General features: G+C 47.8%; 3 protein-coding genes across 3 annotated transcripts; 2 read left to right on the top strand and 1 right to left on the bottom strand.

The window, feature by feature from the left end:
- Positions 1-709: 709 nt before the first annotated feature.
- Positions 710-15,633, top strand: strn3 (striatin, calmodulin binding protein 3). Its single transcript, XM_069536196.1, has 16 exons — positions 710-1,255; positions 7,439-7,542; positions 7,675-7,748; positions 7,828-7,906; positions 8,774-8,935; positions 9,011-9,149; positions 9,447-9,582; positions 9,948-10,087; positions 10,175-10,353; positions 10,771-10,818; positions 11,294-11,415; positions 11,572-11,739; positions 11,845-11,985; positions 12,114-12,221; positions 12,613-12,699; positions 12,814-15,633. Exons 1-16 carry the CDS (start codon positions 986-988, stop codon positions 12,981-12,983), a joined length of 2,127 nt encoding a protein of 708 aa, XP_069392297.1. The 5' UTR covers positions 710-985; the 3' UTR covers positions 12,984-15,633.
- Positions 15,634-15,818: 185 nt separating this feature from the next.
- On the bottom strand, positions 15,819-21,232 carry LOC109647651 (dynein regulatory complex subunit 2-like). The gene is made up of 10 exons (XM_069536198.1): positions 21,106-21,232; positions 20,181-20,444; positions 19,511-19,680; positions 18,721-18,888; positions 18,098-18,267; positions 17,706-17,856; positions 17,456-17,629; positions 16,800-17,018; positions 16,620-16,721; positions 15,819-16,165 (listed from the first exon to the last, which is right to left on the bottom strand). Exons 3-10 carry the CDS (start codon positions 19,652-19,654, stop codon positions 15,878-15,880), a joined length of 1,416 nt encoding a protein of 471 aa, XP_069392299.1. The 5' UTR covers positions 19,655-19,680; positions 20,181-20,444; positions 21,106-21,232; the 3' UTR covers positions 15,819-15,877.
- Positions 21,233-21,328: 96 nt separating this feature from the next.
- hikeshi (heat shock protein nuclear import factor hikeshi) lies at positions 21,329-22,157 on the top strand. Its single transcript, XM_020111275.2, has one exon. It carries the CDS (start codon positions 21,329-21,331, stop codon positions 21,932-21,934), a length of 606 nt encoding a protein of 201 aa, XP_019966834.2. The 3' UTR covers positions 21,935-22,157.
- The last annotated feature ends 537 nt before the right edge of the window (positions 22,158-22,694 follow it).

A 22,694-nucleotide genomic window follows, 5' to 3' on the forward strand; every position in this document is an offset into this window, starting at 1 on the left:
TGACTGAAACCATTTGAACATTAATCACAGTAAATGGCTAATATAGAGATAACTTCCGGAACATAGATATCACAGAGTGGTTTGAAGGTCATTAGGAGAGTTTACATTCTACCAGACAATTTAAAATGATTCCTGGTGTCGGTTTAGATTCTAGATGTGAAAGGTTCATTGTGAGATTCGGTGAAGAACCTCCTCCAGGAGCCGGTGGATAAAGACCCTGCTGCTGATCTCATTCTCTACAAAATGACTGAGTTTCAAGTTCTTGATCAATAATGGAAACATCATTATAAACGTTATATTCCATTTCTGCCAATATTGAGTGTAATCTGTGCTCAGCTTGTTTCAGCTTGTAGTTTCTGTCACTGTGTTGAGCTCTCTCGGCCTCCGTAGATTCTCGTTCACAATAAAGCTGATTCTACAGCCACTCAGTGGGTTCGGGATCAGAGCTGCGATTTCCTACGGTTTCTCGGTTCGTGAATGTTACATCATGTCGGTGAATGACGGGGAGAAACCTGGAGGATGTCCCGTCATGCACCGCGGCCTTGGGAGGGAGGGAGGGAGAGAGAGAGAGAGAGAGAGGGAGAGAGAGAGAGAGAGAGAGAGAGAGGGAGAGAGAGAGAGAGAGAGAGGGAGGGAGGGAGGGAGAGAGAGAGAGAGAGAGAGAGGGGGGAGAGAGAGAGAGTGGGAGAGAGAGAGAGAGAGAGGGGGGGGGAGAGAGAGAGAGACAGGGAGAGAGAGGGAGGGAGAGAGAGAGAGCAGTAATGGCGGCCGGGTAGACACTCGCTCTCTCACTCACTCACCGACACCTCGTCCAGAAGCAGCCGCTCTCCCCGCAGCCCTCCGGGGGCAGCTTCCCTCACAAACCGCGGCGGAGCCTCAGAACCGGAGCGGACTCGCGGGCTTCAGCTGGAAGCGGAATCCGTCCTTGGACCTCTGCTGCCCGGGACTTTCCTTCTCATTCTCCCCGAGAGAGAGGGAGGAAAACATGGATGAGCACCCCGGCGGAGGAGGAGGGGTCGGAGCGGGCGCTCTGAGGCAGCCTCCACCGCCGCAGCAGCAGCTGCAGCCGGGAGGCACCGGCAGCGCCAACCCGTCGATCGGAGGCGGAGGAGTCATGGTGCCGCACCAGCCAGACGAGCTGCCCCGGCCCCAGCAGCAGTACACCATCCCCGGCATCCTGCACTACATCCAGCACGAGTGGGCCCGGTTCGAGATGGAGAGAGCGCACTGGGAGGTGGAGAGGGCCGAGCTCCAGGTTAGCACACTCCGCTAGCTTAGCGCTAACGCCGAGCGAGTTCACAACAACAGCCCGGGCCGGTGCTCGGTCAGCGGGTCACCGGGACTCGGACCGACGGTGCGAACTGTCACCTGGTTCATTTCTCTGCGGACGTTCACACTCAGTCTGAACCGCTGAGCGAGCTAAAGCTAGCGGGTTACCGTTAGCTCCACTGGAGCTAGCCGCTAGCTTTAGCTCCGTGTCTCCGTGTTTCCTCCTCGAACATCGGGGCTCCGGAGCAGCAGTGGAGGAGCTGAGCTCCAGTCAGCTGGAAGAACAGCCCCTCCACTCTAACTCAGGGAGGAATGGTAGTTTGATACTTTAGAATACTGCAATACCAACAAGAGACAAGTAAAAGTACATTGACAGGAACATGGGCTCCAGTGCAGAGACAGAGTCTCATGTCCAGCTGTTAGTTCTCAGTATTATTAATATTATTAATATTAATATGTGGTTCAACATGAGTCTGGTGATGAGCATAAAGAAACCACATGTTATTTAAAGTTATTCATATTCACTTAATTCCACCGTCATCAATGGTGAGATGTTGCTTTCACAAGTCTTAATGTTTGAAGGAAACCTTGAAGAAAACATTCCATCTCAATAACAGGAAGCATAAATAATGTGGTGGAGAAAGTTTTCAGGTCCTTTTACCAAATTACCAATATCACATTAAAGATCCTGCCCTGACTCATTACTTCAGTGATCGATGAATACGTCTGGTTCCAGTCGACAGAACAAGGTTCAGAACCTGGATTCTGCTTCAACACGAGTTAAACCTCAGGACAGACTGACTTCAGTGATGAAGTCAAACATTTATAACTTTGTTATAACGCCCCTGCAGCTGTGTGTGTGTGTGTGTGTGTGTGTGTGTGCGCTCTGACTTGTCGAGCTGGGACGCTGGATGCCTTCAGCATGACTCCGTCAGAGCTCCTGATAAGAAAGGAACATACGAGCGAATGTGTCGACATTCCTGTGAACGTTCGCTGCTTTAAAGTCAACGTGTGGAAGAAGGTTTGAACCAACGTTCACTCGGCTGAATGGAAAAACATTCAGTCTCTTGAGTCCAGTGTTCCGTCTTTAGTTTGGTTGCTTCGTCCGAGAGACTCAGACCCGGAGAAGATCATCAAATTCTCTCATTTGACAATTTAAGACCAGAGAATATTTGACTTATTGGCTTGTGAAACACCAGAAGTTGTACATTGACATCAGTTCCTCAGATTTTCTGTTTTTCTCGTAGTATTGTCAAACATTAAACCCGTCACAGAGCTCCTGTTCTTCAGCTCATCAACCTGGTCAGTGGCTGTGTGTCCGTGACGTTAAGGAGACGGACCGTCCCTGCGATAGCTTCACATCGTTGTTGTCTTCCTGATGCGTCTCCGCTGCCGAGTCAGACGTCCTGAGAAACACAGAAGTCAATATATTGCTGATCCATCACATTGATGTTTGCTTCTTTAATGGATTTTTTCAGTCCAACGTTTGTAATGTGAGCAAATGATTTTAAAAAATCAGAACCGCTTCTTGTGGACACGAGTCCAGCACAACTCCTTTAAACATCACAGTCACTCAGCAGTAAATCACAAACACCCGCCATGATGACTCAGTGTTGTTGGAAAATCCTGCGTTAAACCACACAGACACTTTTTAATCTGTTGTTGGTCTGATTTATGAAATCTGCACAAATACTGGCTGAGGGTTCCTCCCTTCAGTTTCTGTTTGGACTAAAAACAAATTGTGAAAACAGCCACAGGTAAAATCACAGGAGATTCTTTGTTGACACGGAATCACTTCACTGGGAGGTGGTGAATGTTCAGTTGTTGTGACGTGTAACTGTGAAGTGTGTTTGGATGCTCCCTGTCTGTTCGGAGCTCCAGTCTCTGCAGGTTTGGTTCATGTTTGCTGTGTAAACTGGGCAGAGTCGACTGACTCAGCCCTGCCGGCAGTTTCTATTATGATTTTATGATTTTTATCAGGGACTCGAACCCTCCACCAACGCCCTGCGTTACTTCTCCGTACACACAACACTGATTGTTGTGGTAAAGATTGTTGGGTTCGATGTCCTCTGATTTGTCCTTTCAACTCTCTGCAGGAAGTAGCGGAGGATGAGTTTCAGGGGCGTGTGTTTGTTAACATTTTGCTGCCAATCCACAGCCATTGGAGGAAGCTGGAGGAAGTGAGGGGACGACAGGAATCGTAACTTCCTGTTGAAGTCTCCACGTCCTGGCCCCTGATCTCTGACCAGCCCTTCAGTTGAAGTATCTGTCAGTTATGTGAGTTGTCCACACGGCCCCGTTCAGACCTGGTGTCAACGCTCGCCTCGCTCGAGGTTCAGTTCACACCTGACGTTATGTCTCCTGTGGTCATGTGATCAGAACTCACTTCCTGCGCTGCATGAAAATAAAGCCGTCATTTCGTTTCTATCAGGTCCGTCAGTGTGTTTGTGTTTAGTTGGTGTTGATGTTGTGTCATTGTATGTGAAGCAGTGACACAACACTCAGAGGTCAGAGGTCGTCAGCTGGTCGTCAGTGTGGCCCAGGACACGCTCGTGCGATAGATCACGAGTCCTTAATGCATCTTGGGTACGTTCACAGCTGCGGTTAGAGCCGAGGGCAGCAGGTGTGAACTGGATCCAGACGGTTGTGAGTCAGACGTTGGTCTCGTTGTGTCCTCAGGTGAACTCAGGTGTTGGTGGCAGCTCTGTGGTTCAGCTGAGATGTGACATCACGTCACAACCGGGGGCGACGGCTGCAGCAAACACACCAGCTGCTGATCTGAAGAAGCTTTAAATCTTCTCTTGAGTCTTATTGGTCGTAAAGCTTAATGCAGTTGGTTGCTTAGCAACAGAAACTCCTCTGAAGGAGGAGCAGAGATTTCTTTTCTCCGAGCGACGACGAGGTGGAACTGTTCCTGACAGGAAGTGTTAGCGACGCTTTGTGTTCACCGCTGGTAGTCGAGTCATGTGACTGATGAGAACCAATCAGAAGAGAATGTGGGCGTCACCGACTACTAAAGTCTCAGTTTGTGTTCAGACTAAAACACAACCCAAAGTTTTCAAACTCAAACGAGATCAGTTCACACAGTTTTTCTCTGATCCAGAGGCTGAGGACTCCACAGTATGGTGGACGCCAGGTGTAACCATAGCAACAGTGATGAGGGACTCTGTCCCGCTCATTGTTTAAATCCACAGGCGCCGCGAGGACGGCGGCGAAGTCAACAGAGCGCAGGCTGTCGTCACCATGTTGAGCTGCTGCTCACTGTCGGCCGCTGTCGCTCACCGTAAACGTGAATCAAACAGCAAACACACATTTCCGTCAGTCTGAGTCGGAGCCAGAGGGTCAAAGGTCAGCCTGTTTACCTGGAGAGTGCTGACAGGTCCACACGATTCAGTGAGGGGGGGCGGCCATGTTTTGATAAAGAGGGTTGTGGGACCAGAGGCTGAATTTAGGCTCCTTGGCCCAGTGGGCCCTGCTCTGACAGCCCGACCACAGCTGGACGCCAAAAGTAGACCAGCCTAGAATAACTAGTGTACACACACACACACGCAGTCACATGGTGTGTGTGTGTGTGTGTGTGTGTGTGTGTGTGTGTGTGTGTGTGTGTGTGTGTGTGTGTGTGTGTGTGTGTGTGTGTGTGTGTGTGTGTGTGTGTGTGTGTGTGTGTGTGTGTGTGTGTGTGTGTGTGTGTGTGTGTGTTGCAGTTGTTCAGAGGAATTGCCCTAATAACCCCCCCCCACCCCTGTTGAACCCGTCTCGATCTGTCAGCCCGGTAAATCGGGGCCAGTGAGCTCACCACACACACACTCCTACATCATCACCATCACCCTGCTGCTCTGACCTCACTCCAGCTCCCTAAGGAGCGTTTGATTCATGCTCACCAGGTGCACAGAGGGAGAGGGGTGGTGCACAGAGGGAGAGGGGTGGTGCACAGAGGGAGAGGGGTGGTGCACAGACTAGAAAAGTCCAAATGTAGACACTCAGATTTGAAAACATGTTTCTGCCTCAGACATCAAATCAAAACTTCAGCAATAGAAAGAAGAAATTTGATCATAAACTGTAAATAAAGATGAACGTCGTGTTTCCACTTCCTCCAGAAATTAAGCCAAATATCTCCGCTACGAACGCGGCCATCTTGTAGTGATCGTGGAGTGGAGCCGTGGCACCGAGGTGTCGTCCATCTTTATTTACGATGTGTGGTCTGAATTTCTGTAGAGAAGAAAACAAAATCCTCTGTGTGGAATACGTTTGTTGTTTTTGTGTCTGTGATCTAGAATAAATGTCTCAGTACAACATCTGAAGCAGAAGCGTTTCATCAGGGATGAGTTCTGGCTCAAAGTGCAGCGACGGGACAAACATTAACCAAACATCCGTCAGGTGACACAGGAACACTGGAGAGTTCAACTGTGTGACAGCAAATAAACCATGAAGTGGGTAAAACAAGTACACAGTGAATCACAGATTCATATTCCAGTCATGAAAAGAAACGGCACAATGTCAGAATGAAGGTGGAACCACCACGTTTACTTTGTGTTCGCTGCAGAGTTAACGAGACGCGTGTTTAAACACGTCGAACATTTTACACACGCAGCTCAAGTGCTCCACACAACACGAGACGTTTTAAGAGTTATTCTTTTATCCTGGAGGAAACACTGCTCACATTCCACAACTCACAACAATCCGTCCATAACAAGAGATTTGAAGAATTTACAAAACCTGATTTTAATGTTTCGGCTTTAGGGTCAAATATGAGCTTCAGTTCAGACGAAGCTGAGACTCCTGAACAATGTCATGAAGCACATTCGTCATTTTCTGAATATAGATGTTCCTGTAAAAGGCTCGTTTAAGAAGACAGACACTTTATTGATCCACACAGAAATGTAGGTGCATGTATGAATTGAGAAATGCCCTCTGACCTCTTCATTCTATTTTCATGTGCTCTGGCTGCGGAGAAATGACAACGTGTTTGTGTCGTGGTCGAATCCCTGTAACTGTCAGTGACTCACGATGAAGTCATGATGCTGCCGACAGTGATGCACGGCGACTCTGGATGTTTGATCGTTTACTGTGGCTGCAGGATGATCTCACACACACACACACACACACACACACACACACACACACACACACTCTGGTATGTCAGAGGCCTGTCAGGAGTCGGTTTGGAGCTGTGGCTGTCCGTCACAGAGCCGGCCAATCAGAGCACGTCTGAATTAGTGTGGTGTCTTATGTAATCCTCCTCCCAGAAGTCCCAGTTCTCTCTCTCTCTCTCTCACTCTCACTCTCTCTCTCTCTCTCTCTCTCTCTCTCTCTCTCTCTCTCTCTCGGCTGGGGGAGGACATCTGGTTTCCCCGTCGTCATGGTGACGTCCACAAGAGGAAGTCACAGCCCCTGCTCCCCAGTTTGTGTGTGTGTGTGTGTGTGTGTTATAAATAGCTCTCAGCCTCATCAGTGTTGAGTTTCAGGAGCAGCTGCTCACAGACAGAGAGACGGACGTGGACAGATTATTATTGTTGACAACAAATTGTCATTAACAAACTTGAACGTTCATGTTCTGAATTCAAGGCATCAATATGTAACGTGCTGAGCAGCAGCGCCCCCTGCAGACACACGTGGTGACTAACTGTTGGTCTCAGAGATGAAGTGTTTTCATGTAAAAACAAAGTGAATCAATGTGTTGAGCTCCGAACGCTGGATATTACCCATGATCCTCTGCTGAAACAAAGCCACCAAACTCTGTTCCGAGTTCTTCATGTTTTAAAGTTTGCTGCTGAACATTGGAGATAAACTCTGGTTGTTAATAACTGATCTCAGTTCAGTGACAGTTGAAGCTGTGACTCTCAGTCACTTGTTCTCTCAGGAGATGAACCCACTCCGCAGAGTGAGAGAACCGACGCTCAGGGAGCGAAGGAGGAAACGTTCTCCACGTTCACACTCATCAGACTCACTTTGATCAAACTGCTGGTGAATAAAGTTTCACAATGTTGATAACACCTGCTGAGCTTCAAGAGTCGGACGGTGAACCCTGATTCTTCTCCGTCTCTGCTCTCTGCTCAGAAACCTCCAAACTCAACTCATGTGGGCAATGATGAACATGTTCGGAGAAGTACACGTTGAAATGTCTGATGACAACATGAATGAATCAGCTGCTCTGTGTCTGTCTGTGCAGGCGAGGATAGCGTTCCTACAGGGGGAGAGGAAAGGTCAGGAGAACCTGAAGAACGACCTGGTTAGAAGAATAAAAATGTTAGAATATGCCCTAAAGCAAGAAAGGTAAGAAAAGACTTCCACCACTGACTATGAATGTGTTGCATCTCATGACTCTTTTATTTCACAGGATTTAAAATCATGCTGCTGATTATTCTTTAACGTCTTCGCTGTTCATCTGCTTTGTTTCCTCCTCAGAGCAAAATATCACAAGTTAAAATATGGGACAGAGTTAAACCAAGGGGACATGAAGATGCCCAGCTTTGAATCAGGTAAGTGGTCTGTCTGTCCATCTGTCCATCTGTGTTTGTGTCCTGCTTCATCGTCTGTCCTGTGGGTTTTGTCCTTCAGACACCAAAGACTCGGAGGTCTCTGCTGTTCCTGCCAACAGTCAGCTCACCTGGAAACAAGGCCGACAGCTCCTCAGACAGTAAGAACACACAGCAGATTATCTCCTCAGGTTTTTAATACGGTTCATTTCTCCAACAACACAATCAACATGTTACTGACGATGAAAGTGCCTCTTCCTCCCTGGAACTTTTCAAGGTCTTAAGACTCCTGGAATCTTATTGTTGTTCTTCCACCTGCCTCAGTAATCCTGCAAACATTTCATCAACCTGGAGGTTGAGGGCAGGTCTGCAGCTAAACCGCAGAACAAGCAGCCTTACAGCCAGAACACCGAGCCACACGGTGCCGGCATGACCGTCATGACGGCAACCAACCAGTCTCCCACTCAGGACACACAAAATAGCTACTTCTTATGCTATCGTGCTATGCTAGCAGTCCCTACGATGCTAAAGGGAAGAACACAGGAATGAATAAATGTTTCTCCATTTCAGCCGCTTGTAGCTCAAGCAAAGTGAAACAACTGAACCTCAATGCATTTCATAGAAACTGAGAGTAAGAGGGAAAGTGCTGTTTGCATTATAAACAATACAATTAGTGTCTGATACATTTCAACCCCCGACAACTTCTTCAGAGTCGAAATGTTTTCAGGGAAAAGGCTCCGGTCAGATCCTGCGGAGCCACACAGCGTTTCCTTCCCCCTTTTTAAACACAAGTATCCCAGCAGCAACGTCAGGAGTCGACGTCGTCTCACGTGTCTCAAACATTTCACATGATGATTCTGGTGAAATACACAAACGTAATGAGGTCTGATGTGAGTCTGGTTTGTTGTTTTGGGGAAACCTGCTCGTCACGTGAGAGGTTGTGTCAGGGAGCTGGCGTCAGTCTGGACGGAAGCTGTTTAATGATTTGACTTCTTTAAAAGTCTTGTTTTGTGACTGTGTGTGTTCAGGTACCTGCAGGAAGTCGGATACACAGACACCATCCTGGACGTTCGTACACAGAGGGTTCGCTCTCTGCTCGGCCTGTCGGGCTCCGAGCAGAACGGATCTGTGGAGAACAAGAACCTGCAGCACCTGATCAACGGGACGGAGCGCCGCAGGGACAGCAAGAGGTACACACACACACACACACACACACACACACACACACAGCGAGTGGGGTCACACAGACTGTTTTTTGTGTCCAGGAGTCCAAGTGACGTTCTGGAGACGTTTAACTTCCTGGAGAACACAGAGGACAGCGATGAGGATGAAGATGAGGAGGGAGACCTGATGGACGACATCAGTCCAGGCAAACACCATCGAGCCAAGAAACACAAGACCAAGGCACGTGCACACACAGACACACACACACACACACACACACACACACACACAGACAGACAGACAGACAGACAGACACACAGACAGACAGACAGACAGACACACACACAGACACCACCTAACTCAGTTCAATGCACCTTGTCTCCTTTTGATTCCTTAGTTTTCTTCCTTCCTGTCTTCTGTCTGTCTCCTTGCCAGCCGTCCCTCTCTCTCCTCTACTCCTTCTTTCCTTCATGTGTACTTCCTTGTCCCCTTCAAAGTTCTTTTCTCTTCTCTGATTGTCTCGCTCTGCTCCTCCAGGTCGGGAACGAGGGCCTGGCGTCGGAGGATGACGCAGACACAGAGGAGGCGCTGAAGGAGTTTGACTTCCTGGTGACAGCAGAGGACGGAGAGGGAGCAGGCGAGGCTCGGAGCTCTGGAGATGGAACAGAGTGGTGTGAGTGAGACGGATAAAACACACACTCACCTCATGTTCACAAATCTGACCCACTTTGAAGTGACACCATCACCACTGTGAAACACACCGAGCATGTGATGTTCTGCCACCAGGGGTCCTCCAGGAAAACAATGAGAAACATGGAGGCGCTTGGGCTGATGGGAGTTTACTGGCTTCATTATGAGTTTGTTGTTGTGGTGCAGCAGTGTGGCATCATGGGAGTTGTAGTCTTCTCCTGGTTAGGCTTCAGGCGTCTCCTCCTTGGATCTCGATCTGTTTCAGCCACTGGTCAGACCTGCTCCCTCTAGTGGAGAACTGTGAAATACATGGTTTATTAAACTTTCTGTCTCTGCTTCTCTCTGTAGCGGAGCCTCTGCCGTTTCCTACTGGTGGGGGCAAGTCCTTCCTGTTGGGGGGGTCGGACGACGTGTTGGAGAGCGTGCTGGGTCTGGGTGACCTCGCTGACCTCACCGTCACAAACGACGAAACAGACTACAGCTACGACGTGAGGACACGGACAAATCCACGACTGCGCAGTATTTAAAAGACATTTTGTCATGAATCTAATGAATCTTCCGTGTGTTTACTTCAGCTGCCAACCAATAAGGACTCTTCGTTCAGGAAGACGTGGAACCCCAAGTACACGCTGCGGAGCCACTTTGATGGCGTTCGAGCGCTGGCCTTCCACCCTGTGGAGCCCTGCCTGGTCACCGTGTCCGAGGACCACACCCTCAAACTGTGGAACCTCACCAAGACCGTCCCCGCCAAAAAGTACATGAGCTGCACCTCTGAAAACAAACCAGGACATAAGTGACAGTGAGGGTTAAACTTGTGTCGTAGAGGAGCCACAAACATTCATTAACCTCAAACTCAACACGTCCTCTGGAGACACTGTTTGTATTTAGCTTCATTGAGCTTCTCATTCATTTCCTCCACATCCTGCAGCTGCTTCACACAGATTCTGTCAACTTCACAGAAAATCCTCTCTCAGACCTGAGAGTCTCTATTTGCATCTCATTTTTCTGTCTGACGCATTCAGCTTAGTTTCCATTAGCGACCCTGACTGTCGTACACATGATCCTGGAGAAGAACCCCCTCAGGACTCACTGCATCATAACGGAGCTCAGCAGAGACGAGTGCTGATGTTGATGATGTGTTGAATAATACCTCGTTTCCGCTCTTTTCTAGAAGTGCCTCTTTTGACGTGGAGCCCGTCTACACATTCAGAGCCCATGTGTACGTATCTGCACTCACACACAGCTGATGCTTGATGTCTGCCGACCGAACGCCTCTGAACCAGACTCAGCGCTGCTGCTCTCGTTTTATTTTGAAAACTGTGGTTTTGTGTTTTAGTCTGAACACAAACTGAGACGTCAGAAAAGATGACGCCCACGTTCTCTTCTGATTGGTTCTCATCAGTCACATGACTCGGTGAACACAAAGCGTCGCTAACACTTCCTGTCAGTGACAGTTCCACCTCGTCGTCGCTCAGAGAAAAGAAATCTCTGCTCCTCCTTCAGAGGAGTTTCTGTTGCTAAGCAACCAACTGCAGACCATCTACTTCCTGTTTACATCACATGACCACTGTAGGTGAACGGTCATGTGACGTGTGGGCAGAGATTGTCACTGATACAGAGACGTTTGCTTGGACAGAGGACGGTTTAGTTTTAAAACGAAGACATGGTTGTGAGGATGTCTCCTCTCTCTCCAGTGGTCCAGTGTTGTCGTTGGCAATGACCTCCAGTGGTGAACAGTGTTTCAGTGGAGGCATCGACTCGACCATCCAGTGGTGGAACATCCCCAGTTCAAACGTTGACCCCTACGACACCTACGGTACACACACACACACACACACACACACACACACACACACACACTTGGACAGAAAGTAAAAGTAAAATCTTTTCAGTTTTATAAACAGAAAATACTTTCCTCCTCTTCCTCCTCCTTCTCCTCCTCTTCCTCCTCCTTCTCCTCCTGTCCAATCAGATCCCAGCGTTCTTGCTGGGTCGTGGGAGGGGCACACAGATGCTGTGTGGGGATTGGCTTATAGCGGTATCAAGAACCGCCTCCTGTCCTGCTCGGCAGACGGAACAGTGAAGCTGTGGAATCCGACAGAGAAGAATCCCTGCATCTGCACTTTCAACACAAACAAGGGTGAGAGCACAGAGAGGACAGAGCGCCCCCTGGAGGAGACAGCACAACATAACTGCTTCAGTGAAAACACCCTCCCTTTGTTAACGTGTGTGTGTGTGTCTGCAGAACACGGGATCCCCACGTCAGTGGACTTTAACGGCTGTGACCCCGCCCACATGGTGGCGTCCTTTAACAGTGGAGACGTGGTGGTGTACGACCTGGAGACCTCCCAGCAAGCACTGGTGCTGAAGGGTCAGGGGGACAGCTGTAAGAACACACACACACACACACACACACACACACACACACACACACACACACACACACACACACACACACAGATTCTACAGAAGTGTGTCACTTTTAATCCTTTTCTGTTTTTCTGTTTTTTAAAGCTCTCCCGGGTTCGAATCATATCAACAAGGTGGTGAGTCATCCCACGCTGCCGGCCACCATCACCGCTCACGAAGACCGACACATCAAATTCTACGACAACAAGTCAGGTCAGTCTGCTGAGCCGCTCACCTCCGCCCTGTGTGATTGTGGACGGTTGTAGTTTTGGGTGATTGGACGAGGATATCGTCTTCGTCTGGGGCGACGATGACGTTTAATTTTTCTAACTCAGTCGTGGTTATTTGCAAACAGCAGGAAGTAAGATGTGAAAACCAAAGTGGACGGAGAGAGTCAGGATTTTAAACTGACCACGTGTCAGCACATTATTCGGGACAGATGTCAACACCAGGTCCGAACCACCTTCGAGAACAAGACCTGCTGTATTTTTAGATTTTTTATTTTCTATGTTCTATATTTTCGGACACTAGGCTGACAGTGATTTAACATCAACCCTGTATGAACCTGTCTCATCTTCCTGTCGGACCTCCTCTGTCTGTGCAGGTAAAGTGATCCACGCCATGGTGGCTCACCTGGACGCAGTGACCAGTCTGGCGGTGGATCCTAACGGGATCTACCTGATGTCTGGCAGTAAGTTTCTCACACACACACACACACACACACTTACTTACTCTTATACACACACACACACCTACCTGAATCAGACTGGTCGGTGATGTAATGGATGACACGTCTCCTCCTCAGGTCACGACTGCTCCCTGCGTCTGTGGAACCTCGACAGTAAAACGTGCGTTCAGGAGATCACAGCTCACCGGAAGAAGAGCGAGGAGGCCATCTACGACGTGGCCTTCCATCCCTCCAAGGCCTTCATCGCCTCCGCCGGAGCCGACGCCCTCGCCAGGGTCTACGTGTAGACGAGGAGGGGAGGAAACAGACGAACCTGGGGCGAGAGACTCAGACAGACAGAAAGAGAGAGAGAGACAGGCTGGTCTGTTCACACACAAAAAGGATTCAGGTCTGTTCAGGTCTCTGAACACAGAATATAAATTAAATCTGGAGGTGACGAGCATCTGGACACACACACACACACACACACACACACTCAGAGGTGGAGCCTCCCTGCGACCGACCGAGAGATGTTCAGCAGCAGGAACGTGTGGAAACGTAGTTTAAACCTGCAGCTGTCCTGTGATGTCATCCCCGCCCCCGTGTGCTGGGTCCCAAACGTAGCTCTGATGACACTACATGAAGCCCTCCCCCCCCCCCCCCCCGTCTCAGACCGGAGGGGAGCCGACGTCAGAGTTAAAGGAAAAATCCCTCAGATCTCGTTTCTGTGTCTGTGGTTCCGTCTGTTTTTTTCGTCTTGTTGTTTAAAAGGCGTCGTTGCCAGTTTACGGAATCCACCGGACTCCTCGTTAACGTCCTTTATCAAACAAGAACCAGTGGAACCTGCCGCTCCTCTGAAGACGTCACCTCGGCCACGTGGACTTTCCCACAGTCTTCAAACCTTGGCTGGATCCGTGACCCGGTGAAATGAACTGAAGACGCTGGTGTCGCTCTCACCTGCTGCTGAGGGAACTCGCGGTCGTTTCCAGAGTCAAACTTCTAGTGAAGCAGAAACATCCTCGAGTGTCGGCCTGGGGCGGGGGGGCGTCATCACTGTGAAGAGATTCACAAAGTCAACATCGACATCAAGCAGGAAGAAGACAGGTCGGACATTAACGCTGACGGACGGAAGCTGCTTTCGTTTCCCATCACAAAGCCGAGGTGAGCGACTGGAGGAACATCTGAGGCCGATTCTTCCTTCACAGCGTCGACCTCCAGCCGATTCAACACGGAACAGATCATCTGACTCTAACCCGTCGTGGTTTCTCTTTATTTACCTTTTTTTAACAGTGAAATCTGAACCAAAGCTTAGATTTTATCCTTCAGACTTTTTACAGTGTTTTTAAAGAATATAAATTGAGATGAAGTTGGTGAAAAACATCATCTGTCCATTTTGTTCAGAAGCTAAACGACCACGTCGGGTCAGACGTCAGATTGTCTGTTGCCGCTTGTCTCTGACGAGGTGAGAGCCGATTGGACGATCGGTCGATACTCTACCACCTCAGCCCCACGTGGGCCAATCAGAGCCCTGCGTTTAAACTCCACCCATGTGAGAGCGAAGGATTCAGTGGTTGAGCGTTTTTGTTTGTGTAAAATAAATCTAGTTTTTATAATCCCTTTTTTTATCAGCGTCTCGTTAACGGCACAGAGGAGGTTGTAGTTCCTCTCTCCCGTCCAGTCAGAAGCCCCGCCCACCTCCGCCTCGTTTCCTTTCACAAACATGACACTTGTTGACTTCGCGTCGAGCGTAGAGACGGTAGAGACAGATCACATGTTCAGGTGAGACACTACAGACAGAAGTGGTTTTCATGCACTTCTCAGTTTTGCTTTTGTTCCTTTTTTAATTTCAGACCAGTGGAAGAAAACATCCAGTTTTATTTGAGCTACAGATCCAGTTTGTTCTGAGGTTTCACTGACGCTTTGTTCATGAACGAGCTGAACGTTGTTTCATCGTCACTGAAACGAATCTTCAACATGTGACGAACCCAAGAGGAGGTTGAACCTGGAGGAGCACTGCTGCCTCCTGCTGGTTAACAACAGAACTGTGAGAGACTCAGTTGTCCACATGCGAGCAGATCACCTGATGCGTCCGTGTTTTAAAGCAGCACTGTTGCTATAGTAACGACTGGCGTCCAACCTTCCCCCAGTTTTACGATCACTGTTGCTCCAGTATTTTCTGTAACTAAGCAACCAACAGCAGAGGAGATATTTATTTAATCCTGACGAGGACCTCACAGGAAATGTTTGGTTTTACAGAGAACCTGAACGCACCACCGTCACAGTTTAAAACACTGCAGTGCATCGTCTGCGGGCGCCGCCTTCAGGAACAGTTCTCCTGCTCCTCTTCCTCCTGCTCCTCTTCCTCCTCTTGTTCCTTTTCTTCTGCCTCCTCCTCTTCCTCCTATTTCTCCTCCTGCTCCTCCTCTTCCTCCTGTTTCTCCTCCTGCTCTTCCTCCTGCTCCTCCTGTTTCTCCTGCTCCTCTTCCTCCTGCTCCTCGCCATCACTGTGATTTTCTCTCTTCACCTTTCCTCATGGTTCCTCAAACAGGAAGTGAGTTATGAGCGTCTGGTCAGTTTTAGTTTCTGGTTTGTTTTGATCCACACGTTTGTTTTCATTTGATTTTCCAACGGAAGGTTTTTGTAACGAGCGGCTTCTGATCGATCACAACTCTTTTTATTTCAGTTTTATTTTCACCCAGACTACAACTTACTGTGTAACTAAAGACCTTTTGTTTGTGTAATGCATGATTAATACAATAAAAGTATTTTTTCTAGTCTTCCAAAAAATGGATAAAAAAAGTTCTGATCAGTTTGCGAGTTTTGATGAGTTTTGTACGTTTTTGTTTTTTTTGATTTACAAACTCTGAAACAACAGATTTTAAAGATTGTACCACATAGAATACAACTGTTGAAATGTATATAAAATGTCTATAATAACTATTAAATGGTGTAACTGTACAGAGGCTGCTGCTCTGGTCCTTATTCTGCAGGAAAACACGATGATCCAAAAGATCAGTTGAAGAATTTACACGAACACTCGATCGTGAGACTTTTCGTCTTTTCTAGAATATTTAATAAACATCAGCAAATAGAGTGAGTTGTGTTCACTGACGTGAAACTGTCAGAAGATCCTGAGTCAAATATTCATTAATATGTTTTTATTGAGCAGCTGTTTTTAACCATCTCACATCTGGAATGACGCTCACAGCGTCCGTCTGACGGCGTGAGCGGCCTCGATGACGTTGTGGCGTCTGCCGGCATCTGAAGGGACCATCGTGGTCGGGGCCGGGTTCACAGTGAGCAGAGCGGGGCGTTCCCCGAGGGTGTGGTCGCTGACTGTCATGGCGTCCAGGTGCTGACGCAGCAGGAGCCTCAGCTGCCGGTTCTCCCGGCTCAGGTCGTCTCGGCGTTTCTTCAGAACCTCTCGGTGCAGCAGAGCAGCGTTGATGAGCCGCATCAAACGCCACAAGTCTGCAAACTCACACGTGTCCTGCAGAGGGCGACAGAGGTCAGTGAGCTAAGAAAATTACCGGAGACACAAAGTTGGTTAACGGAGACGAGATGTTTCCTCCCTTTAGTTTGTTGTCAAGGTTATTGTAAAAGTAAAAGTTCTGCAAAGTTAAAAAGCTCAAACTCTCATGAAGGGAGGAAACACTGAAAGTCTGACATCACGATGTCTCACGTGACATCACGATGTCTCACGTGACATCACGATGTCTCACGCTCTCAGCCTGCAGCCTCTGACACGCCCCCTAACAAGCCCAGAGCTCACACTGAACAATTCATTCATGAAGCGAGCGCTGAGGTCGTGGTGGTTTCTGTGCAACGTTCAAGCACGTTGTCGCTGTAAAGTGCAATATTCTATTTTTATGATCTATTGACTCTTTTCTACAGTTACTTCAGAAACATCTGGATTTGAATTCATCCATCGTTCAGCCTCACACCTCAGCTGCGTCCTCCTCAGATCCGTGACGATCTTCATCTGATGACACGAACTCGTTCTTCAGCTTCCAGCACATTTCAGCGACACGTAAAACTCTGTCCCCCTGAAACACGAAGTGTGAAAACTGAGCGAACGGAGAACAGGAGTCAGAGCGGCAGCAGACAGACGTGACAGATTTCACCTTGGCGATGACCTCCTGCAGTTTCTTGGTGGCGGCGTTGCTCTGCACGCTGAGGTCAGCGAGATGTTTCCTCGCCGCTGAACGACCCCGGGTCAGCTGGTCACGAAGCTTGTGCGTCCTTTGGTTCACCTGGTGTCTGGCGGCCGTCAGATCTCGTTCCACCAACTCCTTCTCTGTCTGACTGGACTTCAGCTTCATCCTCAGCTGAAACATGGAGTCCTGAGGAAAAGCAAGAGACAGCTCACGACCTCTGAATAAAGCTCCTCCATGTTACTATCTCTGAGTCAGACGTTCAGATCCTGAGCTTCTTCCTCTGATCGCTCGTTTACAAACTGATCTGGGAGACGAAGAAACTGAATCCTGTTTGACGTGTTTAATAAATCTGTGAAGCAGGATTAAAACCTACTGGACAGATTTTCTTGACACTTGACGGAGGGACGAGATGATAGTTAGGATTATTTGTTAATCTTCTAAAACGATCAGACGTATTAACTGAACCGATGTGATACGGAGGCTGTTGAGTCGGATTCTAGTTGAAATAGAATTTATTGTGACGGTGGAAGAAGATTTGAAGCATGATGACGTTTCTTCTGTGTCTCTAAACTTTGGGAACTTTAACATCGTTGTGGAACAGTTCAAAGCTCAGGAACTCGGACCTGCAGCTTCCTGAGCCTCCTCGTGCTTCTGTCTCTCGTCTCAATCAACAGCTGGTTCTTCACGAGCAGCTCGTCCACTTCTTCTGCTTCTTTGCGGTGGAGCTGCAGAGTCTCCTGCTTCAGTCGAGTCTTCTCCTTCAGCAGCATCGAACCCTCCAGGAGCAGAGCCGCCCTCTGTCCACAGAGACAAAGAGACAGGAGACTGAGACAAACCTCACAGAGCCGGAGGACAAGCGGTTCTGTGACCTACCCGATCTTCGTGAGCGCTCTCGTACGCTGCGATGCTGTCGCTGTACAGTCTGATGGTTTCACTCATCACTGCTTCATGTTGCTGCTCCACAGTGAACTTTGCATCTTCCAGATCAGCTCGCTGCTGCCGAGAGTCCATCTGCATCTGCCTCCTGAAAACACAGCAGAGGGATCGAACCAGCGCCGCCGCGAATCCCCTGAACTTCCACTTGTCACAAGGGACCAGCAACATCCAAACCTGATTCCAAATGTTGTGTCTTTGCATCTGTTAAGTGTCTCTTTGCAGCTAAAGCTCAAAGTGTAAAATCAGGATTCATACAAAGATACATTTCCTCTGATGGTTCCTCATTATGTCTCCTCCCTGCAGGGGGCGCTGTGGATCCTCACACTGACCTCTCAGAGCTGAACGTGCAGCTCAGGTGCTGCAGTCCGTCCTCCCACTGCTGCTGCAGAACCATCAGCTGTTTCTCCTGCTGCGCCCGCAGTCGCTCGACGTGCTGCAGGTGAAGCTGCTGCACCTGAGCCGCCTGATGCTCCGCCTCCTGCAGGTCTCGCTCCATCCTCTGGGAAACAAACAGGAAGAATCAGACTGAGAGGAAATGGTCACTGGAGCGTCCTCCACCACAGTGACGGACAGTAACACAACATTTCAATCGTGACCTCAGCAGCGCCACCAACAGAGCAGATGATATTATTATTCTTATTTTATTCTTTACATCAGATTCTTCATCACAACTTGACACAAAATGAATTTTCTCTTCTGAACAAATGTGTAAAATGATCAGTGTCCACATACTTCTGTCAGAATATCATCCGCTCTTCATTTCATCATTTGTGACATTATTTCAACATGAGGCTTTTATTTTGTAGCTCCTTCCTGTGAAGGTTGAACGTGTCCTCGGCTCTGTTATAAATAAAGTTTGAGTTTGTCCTCATGAACTCAACTTTGCGACGTGATTTTTCAGCTCAAGGAAAAGAGTCTTTTGGACGGATTGAGCCTCAGAGCAGCGTCTCACCTTGATGACATCATTCACGGCGTCCAGCTGCCTCTCAAATGTCTGACTGAGGACGTCGATGTCTTTCCGAAGCTCGGCGGCTCGAGTCTGACGGAGAATCGACCTCCAGCCTTCGTGGAGCTTCAGCAGGTTCACTGACGTGTTTTTTTCCTCCTTCTGCAACTTGTCCTGATTCAACAGAAACAAACATCAGAACCACTTAGAGCAGAAGTGAAGCCAAATCATCTTGATCGCCCCCTGGTGTCCGGCTGCAGTATAGATCATAAACCCTCCTCCATGTTAACAGATGGATCATGGACCAAACTAAAAATCAGAGTAGACTTTAAATGTTTGTCAAAGATGGTTTCTGTAGCTTCAGTCGTTCTTTTCTCACTGATGTTTCTGATCAGTTTGATCAAAACATTTAATATTCGAAACTGTGTAAACATCACAAACAAGTTGAAAATACAGTTCAGTTAGAGTGAAGCTAAATTTGTTTTAAAGAATTAAAGTGTAAAATATGAATTAAAAAAGATTAAATAACACAAAAAATGATTTCTGAGTTGTAAATGAAAAGTTTAAGGATTTTCTTTTTAAAACAGTTTCACTTTTCAACCTGGTCACAATATTCACATTCTGGTAAATTGATCATTAAGATTTTAAGAACAGATTTTATGAATCAGCTCCGTTTCTTCTGTTACATGAACCATCTGCTGTGATCAGATGATTTCATCAGATCAACGTCTTCAGATCGACACCACGCAGCCGAACTAAGACATGAATCAGTAGAATGTGAAGAAGGTTCCGTTACCTTGAGGAACAGAGCGAGTATCTCCTCTTTCTTCTTGGCCGTCTCCTCCTCAGCCTGAGCTCTCTGCTGCATATACACAAGCTTCTCCTCCTCCGTCCTTCCTCCTTTACCTCCTCCTCCTCCTCTCTTTACCTTCCTCGGCATGATGTTCAATATCTCACTGTGAAGTTCTGCAGGAGAAATATCAGGATTTCAATGGATTGAATCCACTTCAACAGCTCAACACCAAATAAAAGAGTTTGTGTCGCAGACTGACGATAGGAAGAAAAGTCTCATGATGATGTCACCAGGTTAAAACATACACGTTAAAGACAAACTGCAGGAAAGTTCAGGATTTAAAAATCTAAAAAAAGATATTTGAAATAGTTCACAACAAACTAGTACGGAAGAAAAACAAATAGTACTTCTACTACTTCTACTACTGATAATAAATGATAAAAAGAACAACAACAATAACCTCTGACGTCATGTTTTCAGTGTGTTGTGTGACTTCAGGTAACTAACGGTCCGTTACAGGTAATAGAGTAGAAGTACTTCGGTATTTGCAGGACTGTTGCTTGTAATCGAGTATTTTCAGAAACTTCAACGTGTTGATTGGTCGAATATTTCACCGCACGCGACTTAATGACGCAGGCGGAAGTAGAGTCGAGTTGTTTTCTTTCTAACTTACCTGTAAAAAGTGAGGAAACACCTGAAGCACGTGACGAGTCCGACTGTCGGGAGACAGGTCCTCTGTCTCCATGGTAACGAACACAACACACGTCACGTCCGGACGAAGCAGAACGTCACGTGACCCGGTCAATAACAAGGGAAGTGGAAGTCACGTGTTTCCGTCTTGAATTCGCGGAGACCCGGTGATGATCCGAGTCAACGTTCACTTGGACCGGATTTCATTTGTGTAGCGTCAGAGTTCTTTACTTTAAAACAGGAAACACTTTGGAGGAAGAGACGTTAAATCACAACACAATAAATCAATTAAACCATATCTGTATGACAGTTACACTACGTCACTGCGTCTTAAACTGAAATATAAAGATTGAAGTTTTCCATCTGTGTATTTTTCTAACTTTAATATCTGACTTCCGGTCGCCCTCCCGCTAACTGTATGAGAAACAAATCAATTATCGAATCATCGTCAGTGAGTTCAGTCCTTATAGGGTTAGTATAAGTCTAGTTAGTTAGTCTTTATATACAGTCTATGGTTCAGTCCTTATAGGGTTAGTATAAGTCTAGTTAGTTAGTCTTTATATACAGTCTATGGTTCAGTCTCACAGGCAGAATTTATTCATCAGGGACCGAGAAGGTTTTTATATCATGAAGCATCAACAAACTAAACTAAACCATCAGGGTTTTAAAGTTATTCATTATTTGATACTCTAATCACTGAGAAAAAGACATTCTGAAAATATGAAACATCTCTACTGAGATTTATAAAAACAACATAGTGACTGTGTGTATTGATTTGATGTAGTGCTAATTGTACTGTGTGTGTACTGTACTGTGTACTGTACTGTGTACTGTACTGTGTACTGTACTGTGTACTGTACTGTGTACTGTACTGTGTACTGTGTGTAGTCTCTGCACAGCGGACACACGTTTGCCTGTCAGTCAAACTAAGGGTTAAGTCCTCAGCCCTCTCAGTCGATTTTCGAGTAGCAGCTGTGGATCCAACATGTCGGTCGGTTCTGGAAGTTTCCTCCGGTCCTCCTCCTCCTCCGTCTCTCTCTGTCAGAGGGATCCGCTCCTGCTCCGCCTCTGAGCGGACACAGTGAAGTCAGTGACCCGGCGGTGAGTGCAGTTCGCCGGCTGAGCTCCAGGATGTTCGGGTGCCTGGTGGCGGGTCGGCTGGTGCAGACCGACGCGGTGCAGGTCGCTCCGGACAAGTTCGTGTTCAACCTGCCGGACTTTGACAACGTGAACCACGTGGTGGTCTTCATGCTGGGCACCGTGCCGTTCCCCGCCGGGATGGGCGGCGCCGTCTATTTCTCCTTCCCGGACCCGGGGGGCGGCGGCCCGGTGTGGCAGCTGCTCGGCTTCATCACCAACGACAAACCCAGCGCCATCTTCAAGATCTCGGGCCTGAAACCCGGGGACCGCGGCACCGGGCCGCAGCCCTTCGGCTCCATGGCCGCCTCCTCCGCGGCCCCCTCCGTGGCTCAGGTCGGGGTGTCGGTGGAGCCTCTGGAGCAGCTGGCTCAGGAGATCCCGGTGTCCAGCGCCGCCGTGTCCTCCGTGGACTCGTTCCTCCAGTTCACCCAGAAGATGCTGGACAGTCTCTACAACTTCTGCTCCTCCTTCGCTGTGTCACAGGAGCAGATGACTCCGAACCGAACCGAGACCTTCATCCCGTCCACTTGCGTCCTCAGGTGGTACGAAAACTTCCAGAGAAGGATGGCGCAGAACCCGAACTTCTGGAAGTCCTGATGCCAGGGTCCCAGAATCTGAACCTGTGGACAAACTGTCAGGACCCTGGAGGCTCAGACCAAAGACTGATCTTGTGTCCATTGAGCCCACAGGTTCCTCTAGTCTCGTCTGTAATCGTCAGATAAACTGTGATCACAGGTTCAATCACCCACTGATTCTTCATTTAAATCAATTATTATAACAATCAATAACCAGCATCATCAATAAAGTGATATTGGACAGACTCATTGTTGTGGAACCATTTATTCCTCTGAGTCGTGCTGGAGGAGAATTCAACACAAGCTGGCAACCGCACACCTTTTAATGCTTCAATAAGAATCAAAGATTATTGATATATATAAAATATAATCTGACTGTTTGAAATTAAAAAGGCCTAATTATCAATGTCACTGACATATCCAACATTTAATTGCCCCTGGTCTCATATATGGAAAACCAAAGTTTAGTTTTTCATATGAACCAATGGTTAGGTCATGAAGTATTTACATTTTATTTATTACATTAATGAAACTCCTGACTTTCCTTAAAACATTCCAACATTTAAACTTCAGTGGTCAAGATTTAATGATGCAACACTTTCAGAAACAGACTCAATTCATTGATGCTACTATCGTGGTGTTTTATAAAGCTTCAGGTTTTTGTTTCAACTTGGGGACATGAGATCATTTTAGTTAGAAGGTATCAAGTAAGTTTAGTGTGTGGTGTACTGTCAGGCTGTGTCCACCAGGGGGCGCTACAGGATGATGTTGGTGTCAGGAGC

The sequence above is a fragment of the Paralichthys olivaceus genome, chromosome 12 (genome assembly GCF_024713975.1).
Source record: "Paralichthys olivaceus isolate ysfri-2021 chromosome 12, ASM2471397v2, whole genome shotgun sequence".
Classification (NCBI taxonomy): domain Eukaryota; kingdom Metazoa; phylum Chordata; class Actinopteri; order Pleuronectiformes; family Paralichthyidae; genus Paralichthys; species Paralichthys olivaceus.